Below are 24,996 nucleotides of genomic sequence, written 5' to 3'. Positions count from 1 at the left end.
ACTTGGACATTTAATAGTAGGACTCCCCAAGGTTCAAATCCTAGATCCGCCATTAGAGGTAGTTGAAGTTTATTATACGTGTTGTCAATACGTCTTAGTTTGTTGTCAATATCTTATATATCGATATGTAGTCGAGTGTCGTGCTCTACAAACAGTGAAGCAAGATCCCTCCTAACAAAAGACGCATATGTATAAGTAATTATATTATATACATTTTGGTTAAAATAAAGTGATGTCACAGATTTGTCCCAGATATATATAATTATATTATATACGTATTAGTTGAAACATTCAACTTAATTGGATAGTTGATAAGGATCTCTTGAAGCAATATGATTTTCCCATCGACTTTAATTAGGATGTTTCGTGCCATTGAAGAGGCCATGTGCTCAACGATTATATAAACCACTAATAAGGTCAACCTAATTATGATCTTAACTAGAGATTATAGTTTGCTGGGACAAGCTCTCAATTCCAAAGCTAAAAATGGCAGCTCCTCCACTAGCAATAATATTTTCCTCCACTAGCAATAATCAAAATATATCTATTACAATTTGCAGGCACATTCCGCTAGCTGCCAGCGTTTTTCTGCATTTGCAAATAATTAATGAGATTCTGGTCAAAGTAAACTCTTCTGCAGTTCCATATTATCGACACTAGACGGTGATTGCCACGACTTTCCCACGATAAGTATTGAAGTTGAACAAATCCATATAATCTATCCCATCTCACACGTAAAGAAATTTTTTGTTGAAGAAAGTAAAGTCACTTGCCAGATATTTGGCAAAGTAAATATGCCAGATATTTGGCAAAGTAAATATATTCCATTGATAATAACCGAAATTATTTTATTTAAAATTTCGGCATTTACTAATTTGTATATGAAATTAAGTTGGGCACAATATTATTGATGTTAACATTTTGTTAGGTATTTCTTTGCTCTTTTTTTTTCGCAAGATAATTGACTTTCAATAGCTTTGTGTTTGACTTCAGTAATTCCTTACAGAAATCCCACAAGTAGGGTTTTGTTAATTAGTAAGATTGCTTCCTCAATTGCACAACATGTTCCCTTCATAAGTTGGTGGGAGTGGCATATATATAAATGTATAGCATGCAACTGTTGTTTTCATCCGCAGCTCCCTGTATCTATACATCTCTATTTCTCTGAGATCCCATCAAAAAGAAAATTAGAGTGGAAGCTAGCTAGCTAGGCTAATGGGAAATCCAGAAGGAGGGCCGTCTGCGTACGACGGTGATCATGATCTCTACCAACCTCAAGTGGAGGTGGATTATGAGTTACAAGCTGATCAACAATCTCAATACCAACAAGTGTCTGAAACCACCAGACACGACCACAACCAACAAGATCAATACCAAGAGCCACCGCCTCAGCCAGCACAGTTCCCTCCTCAAAGCCCACAACAATTCCCACCACAAAACCCACAATTCCAAAATCAACAACAAGAAGCAAACTATCAGCAGCCTAGGCCTGCACAGTTTCCACCCCAGCCCCAGAGTAATATGCAAACCAATCCTAACCGTAATCCCATGTATGCAAATGTGCCTAACCAACCCGGGGCGGTCTACCCGCCACAAGGACCACAACCAATGGGCGTGGGGAACCAACAAGCTCCAGCTCAGTTTCCTCCCCAATCTCCAGCACAATTTCCTCCCCAATCTCCAGCGAATTATAATCAGCAATATCAGAAGCCGGCAGTGCAATTTTCCACACAGAATCAACAATACCAACAACAGCAGCCTAATAATGGTTATGCTGTTCAAGGGGTTCCAATGCAGCAGAGTCCTTACCAGCAGGGACCTCTTAATCACGTCAACCTGCAGAATGCTGGAACTGAGCAATGGAGTTCTGAGTTATTTGATTGCATGGATGATCCAATGAATGGTACGTACGTACATACATACCTTAGGGCTTTTTTTAAAACTGCTTTTGTAGGAAATACTTTTGTTTATAAGTGTTTTTGCTATAAGTACCTTCTATTAGAAACACAGGATATTAAAATTGAAGTTTTTTCAAGTGCTTCCATAGTGCTTCCCCAGAAAGTGCTATAACGCAAAACCACTTTTAACTATATTTTGCCAAATGCGTCAAAAGTGTTTTTAATTGTCATAAAGCACTTCTAGCTCTTTCAAAAACAGCCACACCCTTATTTATTTCTCTTTCCGCATCCAAAGTATAGCTAGTTCTCATATTTTGAACTATGAGTTGAGATTTATTATAAACATTACTATGACATTTCAGCTCTCACAACGGCTTTTGTTCCATGCTTGACGTTTGGACAGATAGCAGAGGTTATAGATAACGGCACATCCTGTAAGCCAAATTTCAAAACATATATCTATTCAAACTTCATATCATGTTACAATATTTGAAGAGAGAATTAACCCAAATTGTGCATGCGATATTGACCTATATATCCATACTACTGTGTAGCATGTGCGACCAGCGGACTGTTCTACGGATTGATTGCATCTTTCATTGGGATACCATTCATAATGTCATGCACGTATCGCACAAAGCTGCGCAGCAAATACAACCTAATCGAGTCCCCCGCACCCGATTGGGTCACCCATTTATTTTGCGAACCCTGCGCTCTTTGCCAAGAGTACCGGGAACTTCAAGTCAGAGGGATTGACCCTTCAATCGGATGGATAGGAAATGTGCAAAGGAATCCCAGCTTGCAGCAGCCGAATGTTAATATGATGATGCCTCCAATGAACCAAAATATGAATCAGTATTGACTAAAAAAAACTAATGTTTGTGATGGACAAGTTCAACCGTTTGCAGATTACTTGCATTTACTTATGCATGCCTCAAGGCTATTTTTCTCTCTCTGTGTTATGTTTATTTTCGTATGTTGATATTTGTGGATACTCTGAATATGTATCGCTTCCCTTTTGTAATTTTGAACAATTTGCCATTTTCATGTATTGAAAATTCAAAAAAACGCTTTTTGTTTTGATGATTTCTGGAGTTCTGTATATTATTAAAGATTTAGATATAACGTGCGCAGCTGCAAGCCAGGTCTAATGGTAAGTAGACATTCATCTTTATACAAGTTGGTAAGGTCATTAGGTTAAATAAATAACTAGTAGTAAATGATTATATGCGACAACATTATATAAAAGGTGCAGACGTAGATTAGACTAATTAGTCAAAGCAATTAATATGACCATATCCCTTGTATGTGAGTTTAATTTTCCCTCCATTCAAATTAGAACAAAAGGTTATATTTGATTTTATAATTATTCATTATCCCATACAATTTTGTATAATTAGAAACTAGTAAGCTGGAGTGATCAGTGCTTCCTTGCTGTTAACCGTGTTGATAATGTGTGGGCGTATGGATAGAATAGTAAGTGAGAGGCTGTCCTTAGTTTTCTCGTCTGTATATAAGGACTTCTTGAAGAAGTTGTCCATTGGGTACCATTGATGGTCAAACCCCTCTTCCCTGGACAAAGGGACGACGTCCTAGGGTTGATCTCATACATAGGACGTCCTCAAGCACAAAACGATCATGGAACATCAACCAAATCAGGTGGCGCCGCTGGTATTCTGTTGGAAAATCAAATAAAAACAGGTTGTTAATGGTTAAAACAAGCTGTCAGTTTCTTTCCAGGGTGTTTTTTTAGCAACTACAAAGATCATTGCTTCCTCCATGTGTTAGCCGAAAGGAGATTGAAAGACAGCAGAGATGTGAGCTGCTGTGTGCAAGCCGAAAGGTGGTTATTACAACCTGCCATGATGCAATGCATGTGTATGCCAACTATCAAAGTTGTTGCATGTGTTTGAAAGGGTGTAAAGATGTGGAACACCATCATTCATTATATGTATTGTTGGATTGTTTATTTTTTCAGTTTTGTATAAATAGGCCATCTTGCTAAGCCTTAGTGCATCCCATCCAAAATCCCATTTCCCATTCATTTAATTTCAGCTTGTAAGCTTTAAGAGTTGTAAACTCTTCTAATATTTCAAAGTGTTTGTTATCACCAAGCTTGCTACTTCTTTCCTTTCTTTGTCCAATTTTCTTGAGAGTGAACGTGAGAGGTGTGATAGAGTTTGTAAACTTATCACCCACATATTTTGGTATTGAGTTAGCAAACTCTTGTGAATACCAACAATTGGTATCAGAGCCAGAATACCATTCTGGCAAGTGCAGTAGCTATGGCGTCCAATTTAGTGCAACTCCAGGTTCCCACATTGAAGAAAGAAAATTATGAAAGATGGTGCATCCAATTCAAAGCATTGTTTGGATCACAGGAGCTATGGGAAGTTGTCAGTAGTGGGTATGTTGTACCCACTGCCGAGCAAGAAGCTGCATATACTGCAGAACAAAGGAACACTCTCAAGGACTTACGAAAGAAGGACCAGAAGGCACTGTATCTTCTATACCAGGGTCTAGAAGATTCAACGTTCGAGAAGGTTGCAGAAGCAATAACGAGCAAGCAAGTATGGGACACACTCAGTACAATCTACAAAGGAGTAGATCGGGTCAAGAAAGTGAGATTACAGTCACTTCGAGCAGATTTTGAAACTGCTCACATGAATGAAGGAGAGAGCATCTCCGACTATCACTCAAGGCTCATTGTGATAGTAAATCAGATGAGGAGAAATGGCGAGAGACTCGATGAAGTACGAGTTGTGGAGAAGATACTCCGGTCACTCACATCTAAGTTTGAGCATGTGGTGACTGCCATTGAGGAATCCAAGGATTTGGAGGTGATGAGCGCAGAGGAGCTACTAGGATCCCTCCTAGTTCACGAGCAATGCATTCAGAAGAATGCAAGCCCCACAACGCTAGAGCAAGCTTTGGAGTCAAAGTTGAATATTGACAAACCAAATAAAGGTCGTGGGCAGTGGAACTCACGTCGTGGGAGTTCATCTAACCGTAGCCGAGGACGAGCTCAAGGAAGAGGTCGAGGCTACGCACAAAATCGAGGTCAATCTCAAGAGTGGAGATCTACTCGAGGAAAGGCGCATATCCAATGTCACAATTGCAAGCAATATGGACATTATGCCAATGAATGTTCACATAAAAATGGTGAGCATGTCAACATGGCAGAATCAAGTGGAAATACTGATGAAGAACTTACAATCTTGCTAGCACACCATGATTCCAGTAGCCAACAAGATGTTTGGTATTTGGACTCTGGTGCAAGCAATCACATGTGTGGAAAGAAGGAGTTTTTTGCTGAACTAAAAGATGGGGCCTATGGATCTGTAAGTCTTGGTGACTCCTCAAAGTTGCCAGTTGAAGGCAAAGGGAAGATCAAGATCATCCATAAGGATGGTAAAGAAGAATACATCTCCGATACCTACTACATACCAGGTATGAAGAGCAACATTCTAAGCATTGGTCAACTGCTCCAGAAAAGGTACATTATACATATGGAGAATATGTTTCTCACTCTCAGGAATGCAAGGAGAAAACTTATTGCACGTGTTCAAATGTCAAAGAACCGAATGTTCCCGTTGAAGTTGAACACAAAGATTGGGAGTTGCAACATCGGTGCAATGGAAGATTGTTCATGGAAATGGCATCTTCGGTATGGCCATCTTCATTTCAATGGCCTAAAGTTGTTGTCAAATGAAGGAATGGTTCGTGGTCTACCCCAGATTGAAGCCACACGCCAAGTATGTGAAGGTTGTGTGCTTGGCAAGCAAGCACGACTATCATTCCCTGTTGGTGATACATGGAGAGCAAGGGCACCACTGCAGTTGGTGCACACAAATATATGTGGTCCATTGGATCCCATGTCTTATGGAGGTAATAGGTATTTTATTACTTTCATTGATGATTTTAGTAGGAAGACTTGGGTTTACTTTCTCAAGGAGAAGTCGGCTGCCCTAAGAATCTTCAAGGAGTTCAAGGCACTCACAGAGGCTGAAAGCAACCACAAGCTTGTGGCTGTGAGATCAGATAGAGGTGGAGAGTACACCTCCAATGCTTTCCAAGCATACTGCAAGGAGCAAGGAATTAGGCATCAACTTACTGCTGCCTATACCCCACAGCAAAATGGGATAGCCGAAAGAAAGAATCGAACCATCCTTGACATGACAAGGTCCATGCTTAAGGAGAAGAATTTGCCAAAAGAGTTATGGGCAGAAGCTGTAGCTTGTTCGATTTATTTGTTGAATCGATGTCCAACAAAGAGTGTCAAGAGGATGACACCACAAGAGGCTTGGAGTGGATACAAGCCGAATGTTACACACCTAAGAATTTTTGGGTGTGTTGCATATGCTCAAGTTCCATAAGCCAAGAGGAGGAAACTTGATGATAGAGGTGAGAAGTGTGTGTTTGTGGGCTATAGTGAAGAGTCCAAGGCGTACAAGCTCTACAACCCACTAACTGGCAAACTAGTGGTTAGTAGAGATGTCATTTTCAGTGAGGAAGAGGCATGGATGTGGAACAACAAAGAAGTCAGTAAAGAGAAGATCGTCTCCACTGATTTTGAAGAACCAGAAGTTGTACCACCTGTTGAGCAACAACCTGATCAAACAATCACAACAACTCCAGTGCACAGAATTGCAAGGAGTGGTCCTACATCTAGTGAGGAAAGCAGCTCCTCAACTCCAGTGAGGTTAAGGAGTCTCACAGAGATTTATGGACAAGAAGAAGAAGAAACCAATTTTTTCTGCTTCTATGCAGACCATGAGCCTCTCTCATTCAATGAAGCTGTGGAAGAAAATTGTTGGAAAAAAGCCATGGAAGAAGAGATCCATGCCATCGAGAAGAATGACACTTGGGAGTTGACAAAGCTCCCACCAAATCAGAAGGCTATTGGTGTCAAGTGGGTTTACAAGATCAAACGCACTGCAAATGGGAGTGTGGATCGATACAAATCAAGGCTTGTAGCAAAGGGCTACAAACAGAAGTATGGAGTGGACTATGATGAAGTCTATGCTCCAGTTGCAAGACTTGACACGGTAAGATTGCTAATCTCTCTTGCCGCTCATCATAAATGGAAAATTTATCAATTAGATGTCAAGTTAGCCTTCCTTAATGGAGTTCTTGAGTAAGAAGTGTACGTGGAACAACCAGAAGGCTTCCAAGTACAGGGAAAAGAAGATAAGGTGTATCGTTTGAAGAAGGCTTTGTATGGCCTCAAGCAAGCACCACGAGCTTGGAACTCAAGGATTGACAACTACCTTCATCAAAATGGATTTCAGAAATGTCCATACGAGCATTCAGTTTACATGAAGAATGGTGCAAAAGGGGAGTTCTTAATTATTTGTCTCTATGTAGATGACTTGTTGTTTACAGGAAACAATGAAGCAATGTTCTGTGAGTTCAAGCAATCCATGTTCAGTGAATTCGAGATGACTGACAATGGATTAATGTCATACTTTCTTGGCATAGAAGTGAAGCAAGGAAGTGATGGTATCTACATTTCTCAACAAAAGTACATGAGAGATATATTGGAGAAATTCAATATGGACAAGTGCAATATTGTCAACACTCCAGTTACAACTGGATTGAAGCTGTCTAAGGAAGGAGAAGGTGAGTTTGTAAACTCAACCGTGTACAAAAGCTTGGTTGGAAGCCTAAGGTACCTTACAATCACAAGACCTGATATAGTTTATGGTGTTGGACTCGTGAGTCGATACATGGAAACACCAAGGGAGTCTCATTGGCTGGCCGCCAAGAGAATTTTGAGGTACATAAGAGGTACTCTAAACTATGGTCTGTTTTATAATTTTGGTGAAGATGCAAAATTATTTGGTTATTCAGATAGTGATTGGGGAGGTGACCAAGATGAAAGGAAAAGCACAACTGGCTATGTGTTTTTTCTAGGATCAACAGCTTTCTCATGGACTTCAAAGAAGCAATCAATTGTTGCTTTGTCATCGTGTGAAGCCGAGTACGTTGCTGTAGCCTCAACCGTGTGTGAGGCAATTTGGTTAAGAAATCTGTTGAAGTCAGTGTGTCATCCACAAGTGGAATCGACTGTGATTCATGTGGATAACATCTCAACTATCAAGCTTGCTAGGAATCCAGTCCAACATGGAAGGAGTAAGCACATCGATACCAGGTTCCATTTTTTGAGGGATCATGTGAAGCAAAAGACAATTGAGCTTGTCTATTGTCACACGAAGGAACAAGTGGCAGACATCTTCACTATGCCACTGCCAATTGAGCCATTCAAGTTGCTACGTGAAATGTTAGGGATAAAGGCGTTTTAATTTGAGGAGGTGTGTTGGAAAATCAAATAAAAACAGGTTGTTAATGGTTAAAACAAGCTGTCAGTTTCTTTCCAGGGTGTTTTTTCAACAACTACAAAGATCATTGCTTCCTCCATGTGTTAGCCGAAAGGAGATTGAAAGACAGCAGAGATGTGAGCTGCTGTGTGCAAGCCGAAAGGTGGTTATTACAACCTGCCATGATGCAATGCATGTGTATGCCAACTATCAAAGTTGCTGCATGTGTTTGAAAGGGTGTAAAGATGTGGAACACCATCATTCATTATATGTATTGTTGGATTGTTTATTTTTTCAGTTTTGTATAAATAGGCCATCTTGCTAAGCCTTAGTGCATCCCATCCAAAATCCCATTTCCCATTCATTTAATTTCAGCTTGTAAGCTTTAAGAGTTGTAAACTCTTCTAATATTTCAAAGTGTTTGTTATCACCAAGCTTGCTACTTCTTTCCTTTCTTTGTCCAATTTTATTGAGAGTGAAAGTGAGAGGTGTGATAGAGTTTGTAAACTTATCACCCACATATTTTGGTATTGAGTTAGCAAACTCTTGTGAATACCAACATATTCCACTCTCAAGCGTCGAAATTAGCATCACTACATGTACATGTCCAAAAACTCCTCCACCACCACCACCACCACCACCAACAACCTCAACAACTCCCACCTCGAAATAACCCTAACATTAATTCCCACATCAACATTATTAGCAAAGGACCTAGTCCTGGTCACGAAGCAGGTAATCATCAGGCAAACCCCTCTTCCTCTTCCCACAAAAATGCCGGAATATCACGCCCTGACCATCAGGCAGGTCACGATCACTATCATCATCAACATGCCCGGCCATTACATGTAGTACAGTTGCCACCCTCAAACCTCCATAGTGCTAATCTTATCTTGCACCAGCAGATTAACAATTGGCCTCACCATAATTACAACGCGTTTGTACCTTCAGCTCCACGCCCGCCTTCACGTACATATTATCCTCCTCCTCATCATCATCGAGCTGCTTCGGCCGATTCATTTAATCATTTTCATCATCATCACCATCGAGCTGATTCTGCTGATGCAATATATTATAGTACACACCAAGTGCTTTTTCCTCCTCCGGCTGCCTACCAAATTGTTCCACATCAGCAGCTACAGCTGCAGTATTATAATCATGCTTCCGGGGCAAGAAATCAATTGCAGCCGGTGTTGCATTATAACAATCATTTTGCTGAAACAGGAATACCCATCCAAAACATTGAATACGTACCAGTGCTGCTAACTCCGGCAGGCATTGACGGAACTTGGAAAACGGGGCTCTTTGAGTGCATGGAGGATCCCCCAAATGGTACTTCCTAGTCCCAAGTTAATTCATCCTCATTCTCTAGTTCATACTAATTGTTGAAGAATATAAATGACAAAATTAAATATAACTTATATTGAACTGTTCAACTTCTAATTACACAGACTTTTTGCGATAAAACTCCCACATATCTGTCATACCGAGCAGGTTTAAGACGAAATTAGTTGAGAGACAGGATCAGTATGATTACGAGTTGGCCATGGGGTCGTCTCTTTCAAATTTTGGCACTATTACTTCAAAAGTGCTAGCTACATTATGTGTTTTCTAGATATAAAATTACTCCCAACTTTCTTTTACAGTAATCTGCAGGAAATATTCATGAAATATTTCTTGTTTTGATTATCTCAGCTCTCATGACGTTATTGTGCCCATGCTGGGTGTTCGGTCAGATTGCAAAGATTGTTGATAATGGTCGAAGCTGTAAGTCGACTGAATCAATGTTCAAGTTTCGTAATTAGCAATTCTAACATCCAAAATACTCATCTGATTAATGGCTGGTGCGGTGTTTATGTTGGTCATTCATACAGCTTGTGCAACCAATACACTGATTTACATGTTAGTCATGTTGTGCATCTTCGTGCCTTGCTTGCTATCTTGCACATACCGGAAAAAGCTAAGGAACAAGTTCGATCTGCCCGAAAGCCCCGCTCCGGATTGCATCAGTCACTTCTTATGCGAGTGGTGTGCTCTTTGCCAAGAACATAGGGAGCTCCAGCTCAGAGGCCTAGACCCTTCTTTGGGTACGAGACTTCAATATATATTTTTTATTGACAAAGCAGTTTTAAACTTCTCTAATCTACAAGATCGAAATGAGGCTCTAAAAGCAAACGCATTGAAATCATGGGTTTCGTATCTGAAAATTTTCAACTGTGTATGTTGTAGGATGGGTAGGAAACATGGAGCAAATTCAGAGGATGCAGCAAAAGCGGCAAGCTGCTATGAATCCACCAGCTACCCAAAGAATGACGGGTTATTGAACAAAACACGAAGTATAGCAACTTCAGTCATGACATGCTCGCCGTGATTTTTGATCCACCGATGAAGAAGCTTCGGTTTTCCGTTCATGGTGTAGGGATGGATCATCCGTGTATATACCATTCGATGTGAACGAAAATTTTGGGATAAATTTCACACATACAATACCACAATTCAATATCCGGTAAAATCACCAAGACATCGTAATTTGGTGCCGAAAATGCAACGTAAAAATACCAAACCAAGCAAACTTGAAAACACACACCATCGAGCAAGAAATACTGTTTCGTATAATAATACAAAAACGGGGCAACAACAAAACACCCCCAACTTCTCTTCGTTTGTATTTATAGCTTGAACACGTTACATCTCAGAATATACGTAGGTAGGTACAATGTATAGTAACTGCAAGAGAAAACAAAACCTATGCCATTCAATATTCAGCGGAAATACACAAATGCACAAAGAACTTAGATGTTTATGGTGGCTTCCCAAAGCCTAAGAAGTCCATTACGACCGCCACTGCATATCCTTTTCCTCTCGAGGTCCGTTGCAATACATCTTACCTGGATAGCACAAGGAAATGGAGTAAAACTGGGGAATCAAATAGCCATTAACAATAAATCATCGAGATCTCTGCGTAAACATTTATGACGATATGGAGCATAAACAATGGTAAAGCAGAAAAACAACAGAATGCTCGCTTGTAGGAATAAAATGACCAGTGCGGGAAAAGTCACGACTTCATACCACAGCAACTGTTCTTTGTGGTGTTCTATATAGTTGCCACCCGGCCATTTTTGATCCCGTGCTAGAGGAGCTACCGAGTCTCTCTTGAGGCCGATGAAAGAGAGACATGGAATTATCAGCTGCTCCAATTCCCAACCAGTGTTCTGCAGCATTGATGGACAATACAGCAGCAGTGTGGACAGTAACATTTTTTACGCATCTTATACCTCCTGCATGCAACCAACAGTAACATTGAAAAAGGCTTCACTTTTAATTGGAATATGCATCTCTGACGGTAATTCAAGGGGAAACTTAATCACTTCCATGAACCCTGACATAATTATGTGATAATTACACGATCTTGTAGAAAACAACCCACACCATTTTGTATTCTCTTGACTTTTCAATAGCGTCTCCATTTCTTACCCAAAAGAGAAAGAAAACACAGCAATAATATGGTCGACAATGAAAGAATGAAGAAAATTGTGCTCTTACCCTCGACATTTTCCCAAAAGCGGAGTAGCCCATCAGTTGAACCTGAAACAGAAATCACATGGTATAATTCCACTAGTTCCTATTGGCACGTGTAAAAGATTTGCAACCAAAAATCTTTGAAGCAATCTATGGAAATAACAATGCAAACAGAATAGGATATACAGTGTCAACCTGTAATTATTCCTTTGTCAAGTGTGGAATACTCAACGCTTAATATGGGGCCAGCATGGCATGCTAGAACAGCATCACAAGTTCCTCGGGAAACAGACCACATCCTTGCAGTCCAGTCATCACTACCAGTAACAACTGTGTCCCCCACCATTCTAATCGACCTGCAAGATTGACGTATAAATTACATGTCTACTTAAGAATCATCAATAAAAACATAAAATTTGGAAAAGCTACGCTCCTTTAGCTTACCGAATCCATTTCGTGTGCCCTACAAGCTTGTGCATTGGCTTGCCAGTACGAATGTCCCAGATGTTTGCAACGCTGATAATGCAGGAACGCAGAGAATTAATTTCTAGGAATTTGTTGAATAAACATTTTAATTCATAATTTTATGGGCATGCTTAATCATCAGTTTCATTATACATACACATCTCTACCACCAGCTGCTAAAATTCCTGTGGAATCATCATATTCCATACATAGAACAGCACTAGAGCAACGACCAACGGTTGCCACGCAAGTGTCAGTTCTGACATCCCACATCTTTACAGTTCCATCATGAGCCGCAGTAAGTACACGTTCACCAGACAGCATGCGTGCACAGCTAACCTACAAGGATGGACGGTTGGAATAGAGTTCAATATGCAATATACATTAAGGACGAGATATTAAGTTCGAAATATTGGTCACTTTTCATGACCATCGCATCATAATGTAACAACTGAGTTGATTTTTCATGCTCCGAAAAGTAGTCAATATACAAAGTGAGTAAGCTCACTGGTGCATCATGGCCTTTCAACTCTTCTAGAAGCTGAGTAGTTTGCTTATCCCATACTAAAACAGTTTGATCATCCGAACCTGATACTACTTTTCCTCGATCAGAACTTATTGCACGGACAGCTCTGTAACAAGGCCCAGAAGGACATGAGAGGAAGGACAGTAAACTAAGTTGAATTAGTCATGCTTAAGTTGGATCATGTGTGGGCATGCAAGAAAAGCCAACCAAATTTAAAAAAAAATTAGTAACACTAAAATTTAGTTTAAAAGTTCAATAATAGAATAGTAAACTAGTAAATGCAACCAAAAAAGAACATGATGATAGCAAGAACAAAAAAACAGTAGAAAACAAACAAAACCTTGTATGTCCTTTCAAGGTTGCCCGAAGTTCATTACCACGAAAACTAGGATCCCAGATCTTAACCTGAAAGATTGCTGAAAAGAATTACTATTACCCCTTTACAGGATAGATTTTGTGCAATGAATTGTATGGTAGATATGCAAAGCTTACAGTGGAGTCTGTGCTTCCACTGATGAAGAAACCGGCATCTTCCCGGTCACCCACAAGATCCCAAACCTCTCTCTTCGTTACACAATGTAAAGCAGTGACGGAACCACTATGACCTCTAAGTAAGCGAACATTGGTTTGAGTTTTCTTCTGGCCAGTGGCTGACAAATCTTGCTTACGAGGAGTTCCATGTTCATTTGCAGCTTAATGACAAGAAACTACGGTGAGTACATGCAGATAATCAAACATCACATGCAAGCACATAATCTTAGCAACAGACGTACCTGAAGAGCCACCATCAGAAGTCCATTTACGAACACGACTTAAAGAGGTGGTTCTGGATGCAGTATCCCTGCTGAACATGCTCTGAACCCAGCTCCTTCCAACACCAGAAGCTTCAGCAGGCTGCTGATTCTCAACTGTAGCATCTTTTGAACGTGGAGATGCTAATCCATGAGACAACATAGATTGACCCTTGAAATTTGTGATTCCCCAATAACCAATGAGTAGGTGCTCGATATGCGACAAGAACCCTCTCAGCTTTATCTGAAAAATACATAACCATGGAACACCATCACCAATGGATCGAAAAACCAAAGAAAACTTCAGTTGCATGCATCCAAGTGTAAAAAGGGAGGGTGCCAATAAATTTGAACGCGGCTCCTCATGGATCTCAACAGTGCATCAGAATGGCCATTAGTCACTAGACTAATGAGTAGAAGTAGATGATGACAAGTTTGAACCCAAAACAGCACTACAAGATCAAGGGCATTCCTAGCCACCCCAAAAAAGTAATAAGGTATGTTTCAAGTTCTTTTTGAAACAATTTTGTGAGCATAGGTTATCGGTTTTCAGAATTTGAGAGCGAAACCAATAACCTGCATCACTGAAGACAGAACCAACACAGATAACCTAATATCATCTAGCCAACAGCGAGCACCTAATCTTAAGGAAATTATAATCTCATACAGAAAAATAGACAAGGATAACACAGCAATATTAATTAGAACTGCATAAACTGAAATAGAGAAAAAAATTACTTACAAATTGTGTGTATCCAATATTGTTCTTCTCTGCTATCGTTTCAATCATGTACCAAGCATCAGTATCAGGAATTCCCAACCCAGCCTTCATGTTGACATAAAACAAGCTCGTAAACAAACTAATGAGTTGACAAGTACCAGAAAAAGTATAAGATAAAGAAGAAACAGCACCATGTGTGATTCCACAAAAATTAAGTGCGCAGCCACCAAAGAGGCATAGTTAGCCGACCTGATGTAACAACAAAAAACAAACATTACTTTGCAAAAGATTACATCTGACATGCTGCAACATAAGTTCATTATTTCTAGTGTACCAAGTAGAACATCAAAAACTATATGCTACTTTGAAGTTTGTTTACTAGCTTCTGTCTAAGCTTACTATTTAAATCCGAAGTACAAGCCTTGTATATTTAAATTCATCAGACAGTAAATTCAAAATTAGGGATTAGGTTGATTTATCTACCAAGTAAAAAAGAAGATAAATGCCTGGAATTCTTACTTGTTTGAAGACCGTTCCATTAGATAGTCAAAGTATCCTTCCCAAAAGCTGCAAAATAAAAAAAAGACACAGTGAACCAACAATTCACTTGTAAAACTACTAGGTAGGACAATGTAACTAGGTACGACAGATGTAGAAATAAGTCAGTTTTAACATAAAGAAATAGAAACTTGAGTGCTATAAAGAACCTAAACAAGATAAGAAAACCACTATGTAGCGGAAAAGAATATGAACTACAATACAAATCTCAAAAATCTAATAGAGTTACTTAAGGCAGCCTATAAATAAGAGTAAGCAATGCTTGTCAAGTACTGCAAGTAAGTTACTATCACTAATGGCGTTCTCGTCATCTGGTTTATTTGTTACTTTTGAATATCCACATTGTCATGATGTAAGTTTAAATTACAGTTTTACAGCTCTGAGCTTCAAGGAAGACCGGAAACGTAAGGCTTTATAACACTTTGCAGTGGTCTAGATTTACGGTTACTTCCATTACTGAACATAAACTCAGTTAAAAATTTCACAGAATATGGGAAAGCATATAAGTGTGATAGACCAATGAGAAGAACCAATAACAACTTTTTGCAAGGGAAAAATGAACATCAGAATAATTTATGCTCGAAATTGAGGGGCAAATGACTTGTAACCACATACCGTAATTCCTCCCAGATGGACAAAGATATAAGATGACGCTCAATGTAGTCTGAAACATTATGTGCATCCTTCTTATACATGTCAGCGGATACTTCAAGGGCATCCCTGATTGTCAACATATCATTTCGGGAAGTTGCACGACTAATAGCTGTTTTGAGCTGAATTCAAATACAAGTTATTGTTGAAGAAGATAAATTTAAAAAACAGATTATCACAAAATTCATCTTCTGTATAAAGGTTATTAGCCTAATGACAACAGTGGACAACATGCAAAATTGACATAAATAGTCAATAATCTGTCTTCAAGTAAGCTTCTACAAAAATATGAATATAAATGAGTGCTCATGTGTAAGTGCATTTTGGAGGGAAAGTAGGATATCCTTATACCAGTTCATAACTGAGAAAATGTTTTGGTTTTTGCTGGATTACAAAACCATATCAATGAAGCCAGGGAAAAAGAAAAGTTCAACAAAGGAGATTTTGATGTTACAAGATCTTCAGAATTCACTATTATAACTAACTTAGATCCATCTTCTGAAAATAATGAGATTTATTTGTATACCAGTTCCTTAACAGCAAGAAATTGTCCTTCAGTCAACTGACAGTGCCATCCCTGATTTATGTGTTCCCTTATACATTCAACAAACCCACTGCCACCAATTCCCTCAGCATCAGATTCAATTAAAGCTGCAAAGCCAACATTCTAATGCCTGTTAATTCAAGGTCCATTGAACCACAAAACAGATTGGAATTCCAAGAAAGAGATATCAGAACTCAGCCTTGTCATAATACATGTTAGAGTTGAACACAGAAAAGCATACCGAGGATTGTGCCATATTCAAATGAAGAAAGAGGATCATCAGTAGGTCCCAATTTCAGAAGACGAAGCCACAGACCCTGGTCATTAAACACAATCACATCATTTAACATTAGAAGTGAAAAAAATGTCAATAAGTACATCTGTAGAACTTAATAAAATATTAATCAAGTAAAAAAAATTTCGTCCACCAGTACTTAATAACATCAAAGTAAAACATGTACCTGCAGCTTAACTTTTATGTCCAAAACCATGCACTCCCTTTCCGCCTGAATGACCAATATTTTATGGTTAAGAAAGCTCTAAAGTAGAGATACCACTACTACACATCATGTCGGAGTATAGAACTTACAGCCCTCTCCATTGGAGTTAGGGTTTCTGATTTAGAGTCTTTACCCCCTGGAACAGATTGTGAGCTGAGGGAGAAACATGAAAATGACACGAGATTAGAAGCTCCATTAATATGTGCATTAAGTGTTCAATTTTACTGAAAAAAGCCATATCCAACCTCAAATAACCAAGAATTGTTTGGTTTCATGGTCAGCCAAGATAAAAATTAACTAGAGTCTCAAAATCTCACTACTCCAGCGGTACTAAAGTTGCTAATCTCAAGAACAGTCATTGTCTCAAATTCTACTCAAAAAAAAAAAAAAAAAAAAAAAAAGTAAATTCAAAAATCTCAATCTACTTATATATACTGCCACCACCTTTTATCATCCACAAAATTGCTTACATGAACCAAATTACTAACTAGTAGCAAGATTAATAACCATTTTTTAGTGTCTCTAAATGAAGCAAGTTTATTTCCAGATTGACTGAAAGTAACAGACATGAACAACATTCCATTTTTCATGTGCAATAACATGCCATGTATATACCTAGAAGATAATCCACTTGCTGCAGCCAGGATCTGCTTCCTCTTTTCTTCTTGCTCTTCAGTCCTAAGGTCTGAGGGAAACCTATCATACGTGTATTTGGTACCTGATCCTGAAATCCAGAGAAAATGAAGAAAAAACCAAAACCATGTCAAACTTAAAATCCTTAACATCTTCTTCTGTTGACATAATTTTCAATCTTAGATAACAGCACATCAAATTCACCTGAATTTCCCACATCCGTATCTGCAATTGTTATAATCTCAGGCTCTACTGAATTTGAGGGAAGAATTGAAATAGGATTTTGGCCCCTTCTAAGTGCATCTTGTAACTTGTCAAGTAGATTATTAGTGTTTTCTTCAGAACCCAAACATCTCTCTAGATAATCCATGAAACCATGCGAATCCAGAAACTGCATCAACTGTAAATACCAACGCAGAAATAAGCTTAACACTAGGAACCCAGGACAAGAAATGAAGTTAAAATGATACCGAAAGAAAAAAATTTAGTTAAAATAAACACATTCAATAAACCAACAGTACACACAAACATACTTGCCTGCTCTCCTAAAAATTCTGCAAACATGTAGAGTAGCACTAAGAATAATAATCACGACAATTACAATCACGACCATAACTACAGTAGTCATACTGATTATGGTGCCAATATAGCCAATGTAAGTTGATATCTCGAAGACAAAGATGGGTTCAATGAAAATAAATACCATGGGTTCTGGTGGTTGGCCAGTTGACCGAGAGCGCATTGTCAAGAATGCTTGAGTGTTGAAGACATGAGTAGCAGAAATTTCCTTGGGAAAAAAGACAATTATACCGAATAAAATTCAAATGAATCCACAAATATAAATAATTAAAACCAATTCATGATCAAATTAGATAAAAATTTCGTACTATGAAGTTGCGGTAGCCACTTAAAAGTGATGCAAAGAACTTTAAGAACACTAACCTGCACAAAACAATCAAACACAAGGAATATGTGTGAATACTTAACAATCTCCAAACGGTCAGGCCTTAGAAGAACTAAGTAGCCATAGATCAGATGGAAGACACTGAGTATAATCACAGACTGGTTAACAGTTCTAAGGTAATTACATTGCTTCAAGACCTCACCAACTTAAAGTTAAACTTAAAGAAGAATCAAGTGAACAACAATGACAGCAAGATGTTTGTTTGATCGTAATCTGCTATGTTGGTCACAAATGTTAAGATCAATCAAGGCATAATTGCTTGCTTAGTGTGGAACCCCTAGAATAAGACATCAACATCTCAAATTTTACATGAATGAAAAAGAAAAATGATATTAACCATTAATACTTTGGCACCCAAGTATCACCTAAGTTGAAGGTCGTGACCCTCTCCCCAAGGTTTATTGCCAGCTTTAGAATATTGCTCAGATGAACTATATAAACCATCCTTGATCTGATCTATCCCCACAACATTGGGATACAATAGCTTTGATATCTCTCCACGCAGATTGCCCAATTCTTGCTCTGGGATTGGAGGTATATCTTCCGTTGTTGTGATACGATTACACTCAAGGTCAACAACAACTACCTAGAACCACATGAGGAAGGCAAAAAACAAATATTACATCAGTTTAATCTTCTTACATACAACAAAATTTCATCAAAATTTTGCATTCTGTTGGAAGACGTGATAGACGAAATCACAGAAAAAAATAAAATAAAATAACAAACAAACAAACCCAAAAGAAAAGGGTAAAAATGGAGAGCTGTAAGACATATTTATGAAAATATTGTAATTGGCTATGCTGATTAGGAATCTAATAAACATAAAATGCGTATAAAAGACCAGGATATATATTGTTCAACCAGCACGTGTAAATTATAATAACTATAAATTGACAAAAGTACAATTTAAGCAGAGTGACTTACACCATCCATGGCCAAAGTAGACGTATCAACACCTGAATGGAGACCCATCATATATGGCGTAGGCGCATCAATATAGTCTACTCCACTGAAAAAGAGTAACGGAATGTAGACTTGCTTCGCACAATAAACATGCACAAAAGAGACAAAAGTCAAATACAAGAAGCATAAACGATACTACTACAGCATTAGTTTCCATTGAACAAAAAATAAGTTTGGTGGAAACGTTGGAGCATAAGAAATTTTGCCACCATAATGACAAACTAAATGAAGCATATATAAAAGGGAAGAGGAACATCTTTTTCTTGATCCATAAAAAGCAGTTCACAGAAGATCAATATTTACCTGCCACCGCAATGGATAAAGTAAATGGCAAATGGCTTCTGATACAAGGGTCAAAAGTGAATATCTGCCAAAAACAGGACAAGTTATCAAAAGGATGCACAAATACACAGTATTAAATTGTCTCAAGTAAAATGCTCACTTGTTTGATCGGATCAGTATTCTCCTTTCAAGCAACACAGCGGTGAAAAATTTAATCAAGTTGTCAACATCTAGGCACTGTACCAATGGCTGAAACGATATCTGCATTAAAGAAATTGCATAGGGTTATTGAACAGCCAGGTCAAATCTTCAACAAAAGGCAGAAGCATACTCAGAACAAAGCAGAAAAGAATGGAGGGTGTACATCAACATGAGGGAGCCCATCCTTTGGTGGAGCCTCCACCGAAAGTAGACAATTGTCAATAGCAAACAGAACTCGGTCTTTTCCTGGAGTAGGCAAAGGTACAGTGGACACCAAAGATGCAATAACTTCCCATAAGGGTTTGCTGCAAATTTTACCAAACATTAGGATTCTTACCACTACGGATCTCCATATCCAAGACCATCAAATTTACCAGCAGGGGATTCTCACCTACTTCCATTAGGGGAAAAACAAAGTGCAAATAATTCCTCCAGTGCATTCTTAAGTAAACGAAAGCTGGGTGACCGTGAAACAAGACAGATACATTTATCAGCAAATGAATTTGCAGGTATACAGTAAGCTTCAGCAATATCCTCACTGACTGGATCCCGGAAAGCAATGCAACTAACATAAATTTTTGTCCCATCACCCTCTGCAGCAAATAAGGATTACACCCTTAGAAAGAAACAATAAGGCATGCCTACATGCATACTTGTAAGAAAGTAACTGCAACACTAGAAGGAACTAAACATAAAAACGATGATTAAAAAAGCATACTAAAAGTTGAACAGAAAATAAATAGCTATATCTAAATTCTAAATCTTTGTTTAAATTATAAACATACTAATCAGGAAATCTACCCATATAATGGCTCCAGTACCCCCTCGGTCTTCGTATCACCACAAATTCGCGTAATCCTAACTGTATAAATGTGTGCAAAACCTCTTCATTACATTTTCCCAATTTCTAAGCAACAAAACTAACTTCTGTACTAGTGTTAAACAGATAATAAATAACTCTATCTAAATTCCAAAGCTTTGTTTAAAGTATAAACATACCAATCAACCAAGCTACCCTAATACCGGCTTCAAAATTCTCTCGATTTTCCTATCACCACGAATTTCGCATGTATAAACGTGCGTAAAACCTCTACGTGTCATTTTTCTAGTTTCTACGTAACAACGCTAACTTATGTACTAATGTTAAACGGGAAACAGAGAGCTCTATCCAAATTCTAAAGCTTTGTTTAAAGTTCAAACATAGAAATGAGGAAAACCGCTCGCATAATGGCTCTGATGTCCTCTGAAGCATCGTGTTCCCACAAATTTCACACAACCCTAAATGTATAAATCTGTGCATTACTTAAGCGTCGTTGTTCGAGTTTCTAAGCAACAACACTAACTTCAACTATTCAAGCTCGATAATTTCTTCAACAAGTCCAATAACAACGAAACGGATTCTCGAAAATGCATACAGCAGAGTGCATACCAGTGAGAACAATGGGGTAGCTCCGTGGAAACGTGTAGGCGTCATTGGAATCAAAGCCCGACGAATAGAACAAAACACCGGCTGGCAACACACACTGCATCAGAAAACAATCATCAGATCATTCACAAAATGTACAAGCGCAGAAACAAAAGCAGCGGAGATTGGCTGTTGTGGCGGGGGTAGCGGCACTTACGGTGGGGAGCTGAGGCGGAGGAGGAGGGTAGAGAGTGTGGTTGGGCGGAGGGTACTGGTCCAGAAGCGACGGCAGGTAATATGTGTCGAAGCCGTGGAATCCTTTGGCGCCGTCGAGGGTCCGAATCTCGGGTCCGATCCCGCACACCACGAAGTGCTCGAAGATCCGAGCCATTGGTCAACGATTGTCGCTCTCTTTCTCTCTCTACACAGAGAGATGGTATGAGAGAGAGAGAGAGAGAGAGAGAGGAATGGGGGGCTGAGATCTGGTGCAATTGGATTCAATCTGTCATCAGAAGCGCGGAAGCTCGCGCCTTCGGATTTCAGTCATTTTTTCTGGGTGAAGAAGTTACCGGAAGGAAACATAATCAGTCGGATAGCCCCAGTTTATACATAATCATTGTTAATTTCAACTAACCAAGATTTTTTTTTTTTTTTTTATTCTTTCAAGAAAATTTACGTAGGCATTTCAACATTTTCTGATCATAAGTGTCACTTCCACATTAGTAAAAGGTTTCGAATTCGAAATCTTCAATTCTTAATTAATCAAGTAACGAAGATTAATTCACTATCAAATCTCGTACCCAATAGAATGTTGGGTATCAATATCATGTCCAATTTTTTGATGGGTGCAAGTGCATGATATTTTTATCGTATAAATTTCGTAATTTTGTAAAATAACTAATATAATTAAACATTATGTAGATTAATCTTTAGTTGCATCTTTTTTTCATTTGCTTGCGCCATGAGGTAAATCAATCATTTGTTTTGGTGGGTCTGAATTTAATCCTCTCATACCGACCTAAGGACTCATGCCTAATGTTGAAATTCCGTCCTTTAATTTTACTATTTACAGCGTAGAATTTTTTTCAAAGGTGTAAAAAGACAAAAATGTTTTTGTTGTAGGGGTGGGCAAACGGGTACAGGAACGACGGGTTGGGACAGGTACGGGCTGATTCCTAATTTTTAAAAAGAGAAACGGGGCAGGGCTTTAGAATTTTAGGGGCTGGCCGAGTCTAGAAATATAAAAAAATGGGTACCCAGGGACCCATTTGTGCAACATCCCTATTTGAAAATATTATTGTCTCCAGGCTCCCTGCATCACTCTCGAGAACATTGTCTCCCCGTGACAGCTCTTTCCTCTCGGAGAACACACCCACACATACCCCCAAATCCCATCTCTCGATCCTTCTCCCTCCTTCCTCTCATTGTTTCTTCTCCCCCCATCTCTGCAACTCTCATTCCCGAAGCAGACACACCACACCCACACCCCACCGCGACCTCCACCAGTGTCTCACACCTTCTCAAAGACTTTCCTCTCCTCAGTCTCCTCCATATCTCTCTCTCTCCCCCAGTCTCTCTCTCTCTCCCGATGCCTCTGTTTCCGATTTCTCACACCTTGGATCTTTCGATTCTCAACCTCCTCCCTCTCGATCTCTCTCTCCCCTAGCCTTCTGATTTTTCTTTTTTTTTTGTTTGTTTGTTTGGTTTGAGAATTGAGGTTTTAAAACAATTGGGTTTTGGTTTTGGGTTTTTGGTTTGGATTTGTAGGTGTCGAAAAATCTTGCTTGCTATTGCAATTCACGGATAAGAGGTTCCAACCTGTGCATGATTTTACCGTCGATGTCGAGTTCGGAGCTCGACTGGTCACCATCGATGGTCATCCCTTCTTGTTTTATGTTTGGCAACTGTGAGAATAGAATTTTCGTGGTGAATTGGCTTTATGGTTTTGTACTAGATTTGGAAACGACACGGCAAGTGGATGTGGGTCTTGATGTCGAGGACCAAGTGGGAGGATGGCGAGTCTGGGAGGCGATCAAAACCGGAAAAAAAAAAAAAAAAAAAAGAGGACCCGTGGACCCGTCCCAAATCGGCCCGTTTCAAAAGGCTCGAGTTAGGTCCTGTTCCACTAATCAAATTTGCAATACCCGGCCCGATCCGTCCCGTGTCCTTTTTAAACGGGTCCGGTCCTATCCCTTCAAATTTGAGCCCGACCTGACCCGTGCCCACCCTTATTTTGTTGTGCTAAACTGGATTTTACGTGAATGTATTTTATCCTTTCCGGTTTTTCTACATATTTAAATAATACATGTCGTAATTCAAAGCTGATAACAAAACTATAAAACGCCAAGGGTATTTCGTCATTTTACATTTATCGGAAACACATGTGGCCTTCTTTGGTGTGCCACGTGAGACCCACCCCACTTTCTGGATAACTCTCTCTCAGCCAATCTCTTCCCGCCTATCATCCCTCACATTCTCTCTGCCCCTCTCTTTGTCCAAACAGAAAGTCCACCACACCATTTTCCGACGAATTTCTTACACCAAAATCACCATATTTGTGACCGTCTCACTCCCACGAACCCAGTGATGGGTTTTGTTTCATGAAAAACCGAAGAAAAACGGAGGTTCTGGAGCTTCAAAACGGACCGACATCATCCCGGCCAATTTCCCACTTATTCCAGCCAAGATGAGACCTCTAACCACCATTTTTGGATTACTCTCGTTGATTAGATGAATTTTCATATATGGATCGTGGAATTTGGTTGAGAAATGAGTGAGATATGAGCGTTTGAAATTTCCCCAGAAAACTGGCCATTTTCTGCAGATTTCGGCAGTTTGGCTACTTATAATTTGGTTCTTGTCCATTTTTCCCACCCTGTGAAAGTGAAATATACCTTAAAACCCTAGAAGTGCAGAACATGATGCTAACAAGCCACTGACGCCAGACAGACACATAAACCAAACCCAACGGCGCCAAAACTGCACTAAATTTACTTTCAACGGTCTCCGTATCCATCAATTTCAATCAACTTTCGTACTACCATTCGTCATTAAGCTTCTTCAAATTCTTCAACCAACTTTATAAGATTGCAGAGGTGGGCCGAGGCTCGTAGCTACATAGGCGCGAATGAATCTGGTGAGTTTCACTCTCATTCTTTGCGGTTTAATTAGTTCAAAGTCGAAATATTGCTTATATACGAAAAATACATTTGTGAGGAGTGCAGAATGACATTGCTAATAGCAGTTCCGTAAAAAATTCATATAACTTTGATTTTTTCTGTGAGTTAGTAAAATTTTATTTTGCTTTTACTAGGGTAAAGTACTCATTTTCACATACATGATTCGACTCCATTTGGTGATATTTTAATCAGTCTTTGGATCTTGAATCACTCTCTACAAGTATCGAACTATATGAGTCTATGTCCAAATGTCCCATTTCTCGATCTCACCTAATCAAGAAAAAATGAGTCCTTCAGAAACAACCATCCTAATCCTTGTCTTCCTTACCTTCTAATGGTCTCTCCTCCGCATGCTAATCAACGCCTCCTTAAGGCAAAGCCAAAAACTGCCTCCTGGCCCTAGGGCTCCTAGGGCTCTGCTAGTCATTGGCAATTTCATATGCTAGGCAACCTCCGACACCGCAGCCTCCAAAACCTAGCCAAAAAGTACAGACCCATAATGTCCATGCGCCTAGGCAGCAAAACCACCATAGTAATCTCATCCCCCAAAGCCGCCGAGCTATTCCTTAAAACCCACGACACCATTTTCGCTAGCCGCCCCCAACTCCAAGCCTCCAAGTACATGTCCTACAGCACGAAGGCCATGGCCTTTTCTGAATATGGTCCATATTGGCGCCATGTTCGAAAGCTCTGCACACTTCAACTTCTTTCTCCTTCAAGAATCGAGGCTTTTGCTCCACTGAGAAGGGAGGAGGTAGGGTTGTTGGTGCAGTCCCTGAAGGTAGCCGCGGAGGCAGGCGAGGTGGTAGATCTTAGTGAGAAGGTTGGTGAGCTTGTTGTGGGAATCACATACAGGATGCTGTTGGGGAG

At 39.4% G+C, this 24,996-nt stretch overlaps 3 protein-coding genes across 4 annotated transcripts; 2 read left to right on the top strand and 1 right to left on the bottom strand.

Moving 5' to 3' along the window:
• Positions 1–1,105: 1,105 nt before the first annotated feature.
• Positions 1,106–2,951, top strand: LOC103931645 (protein PLANT CADMIUM RESISTANCE 4-like). The gene is made up of 3 exons (XM_018643520.2): positions 1,106–1,903; positions 2,261–2,332; positions 2,453–2,951. Exons 1-3 carry the CDS (start codon positions 1,216–1,218, stop codon positions 2,758–2,760), a joined length of 1,068 nt encoding a protein of 355 aa, XP_018499036.2. The 5' UTR covers positions 1,106–1,215; the 3' UTR covers positions 2,761–2,951.
• Positions 2,952–10,035: 7,084 nt separating this feature from the next.
• LOC103929676 (protein PLANT CADMIUM RESISTANCE 7-like) lies at positions 10,036–10,677 on the top strand. Its single transcript, XM_009338904.3, has 2 exons — positions 10,036–10,305; positions 10,448–10,677. The coding sequence occupies exons 1-2, from the start codon at positions 10,056–10,058 to the stop codon at positions 10,540–10,542; spliced, it is 345 nt and encodes a 114-aa protein (XP_009337179.3). The 5' UTR covers positions 10,036–10,055; the 3' UTR covers positions 10,543–10,677.
• Positions 10,678–10,809: 132 nt separating this feature from the next.
• On the bottom strand, positions 10,810–21,389 carry LOC103929685 (DENN domain and WD repeat-containing protein SCD1). 2 transcript variants are annotated; one of them, XM_009338914.3, is made up of 30 exons: positions 21,165–21,389; positions 20,972–21,065; positions 19,934–20,135; positions 19,706–19,847; positions 19,502–19,602; positions 19,363–19,426; positions 19,021–19,134; positions 18,459–18,679; positions 18,017–18,071; positions 17,833–17,916; positions 17,334–17,529; positions 17,112–17,220; positions 16,586–16,649; positions 16,458–16,502; positions 16,238–16,313; positions 15,979–16,103; positions 15,417–15,574; positions 14,763–14,810; positions 14,435–14,492; positions 14,265–14,348; positions 13,505–13,766; positions 13,224–13,423; positions 13,072–13,136; positions 12,714–12,837; positions 12,363–12,544; positions 12,185–12,256; positions 11,936–12,096; positions 11,765–11,806; positions 11,291–11,499; positions 10,810–11,106 (listed from the first exon to the last, which is right to left on the bottom strand). In XM_009338914.3, the coding sequence occupies exons 1-30, from the start codon at positions 21,336–21,338 to the stop codon at positions 11,011–11,013; spliced, it is 3,627 nt and encodes a 1,208-aa protein (XP_009337189.2). In that variant the 5' UTR covers positions 21,339–21,389; the 3' UTR covers positions 10,810–11,010. The 2 variants fall into 2 exon arrangements, 1 of the variants encoding a protein (XP_009337189.2); XR_007259663.1 differs by lacking the exons at positions 10,810–11,106; positions 11,291–11,499; positions 11,765–11,806; ... (1 more) ...; positions 12,185–12,256; positions 13,072–13,136 and having other exon boundaries at positions 12,503–12,544.
• Between the last annotated feature and the right edge of the window lie 3,607 nt (positions 21,390–24,996).

Source organism: the organism of the source record quoted next, unplaced genomic scaffold (assembly GCF_019419815.1).
Source record: "Pyrus x bretschneideri cultivar Hongxiangsu unplaced genomic scaffold, Pyrus_bretschneideri_v1 Contig27, whole genome shotgun sequence".
NCBI classification, from domain to species: domain Eukaryota; kingdom Viridiplantae; phylum Streptophyta; class Magnoliopsida; order Rosales; family Rosaceae; genus Pyrus; species Pyrus x bretschneideri.
Note: the sequence above shows the minus strand (reverse complement) of the source record. Positions and strands in the feature narration are given on the sequence as shown.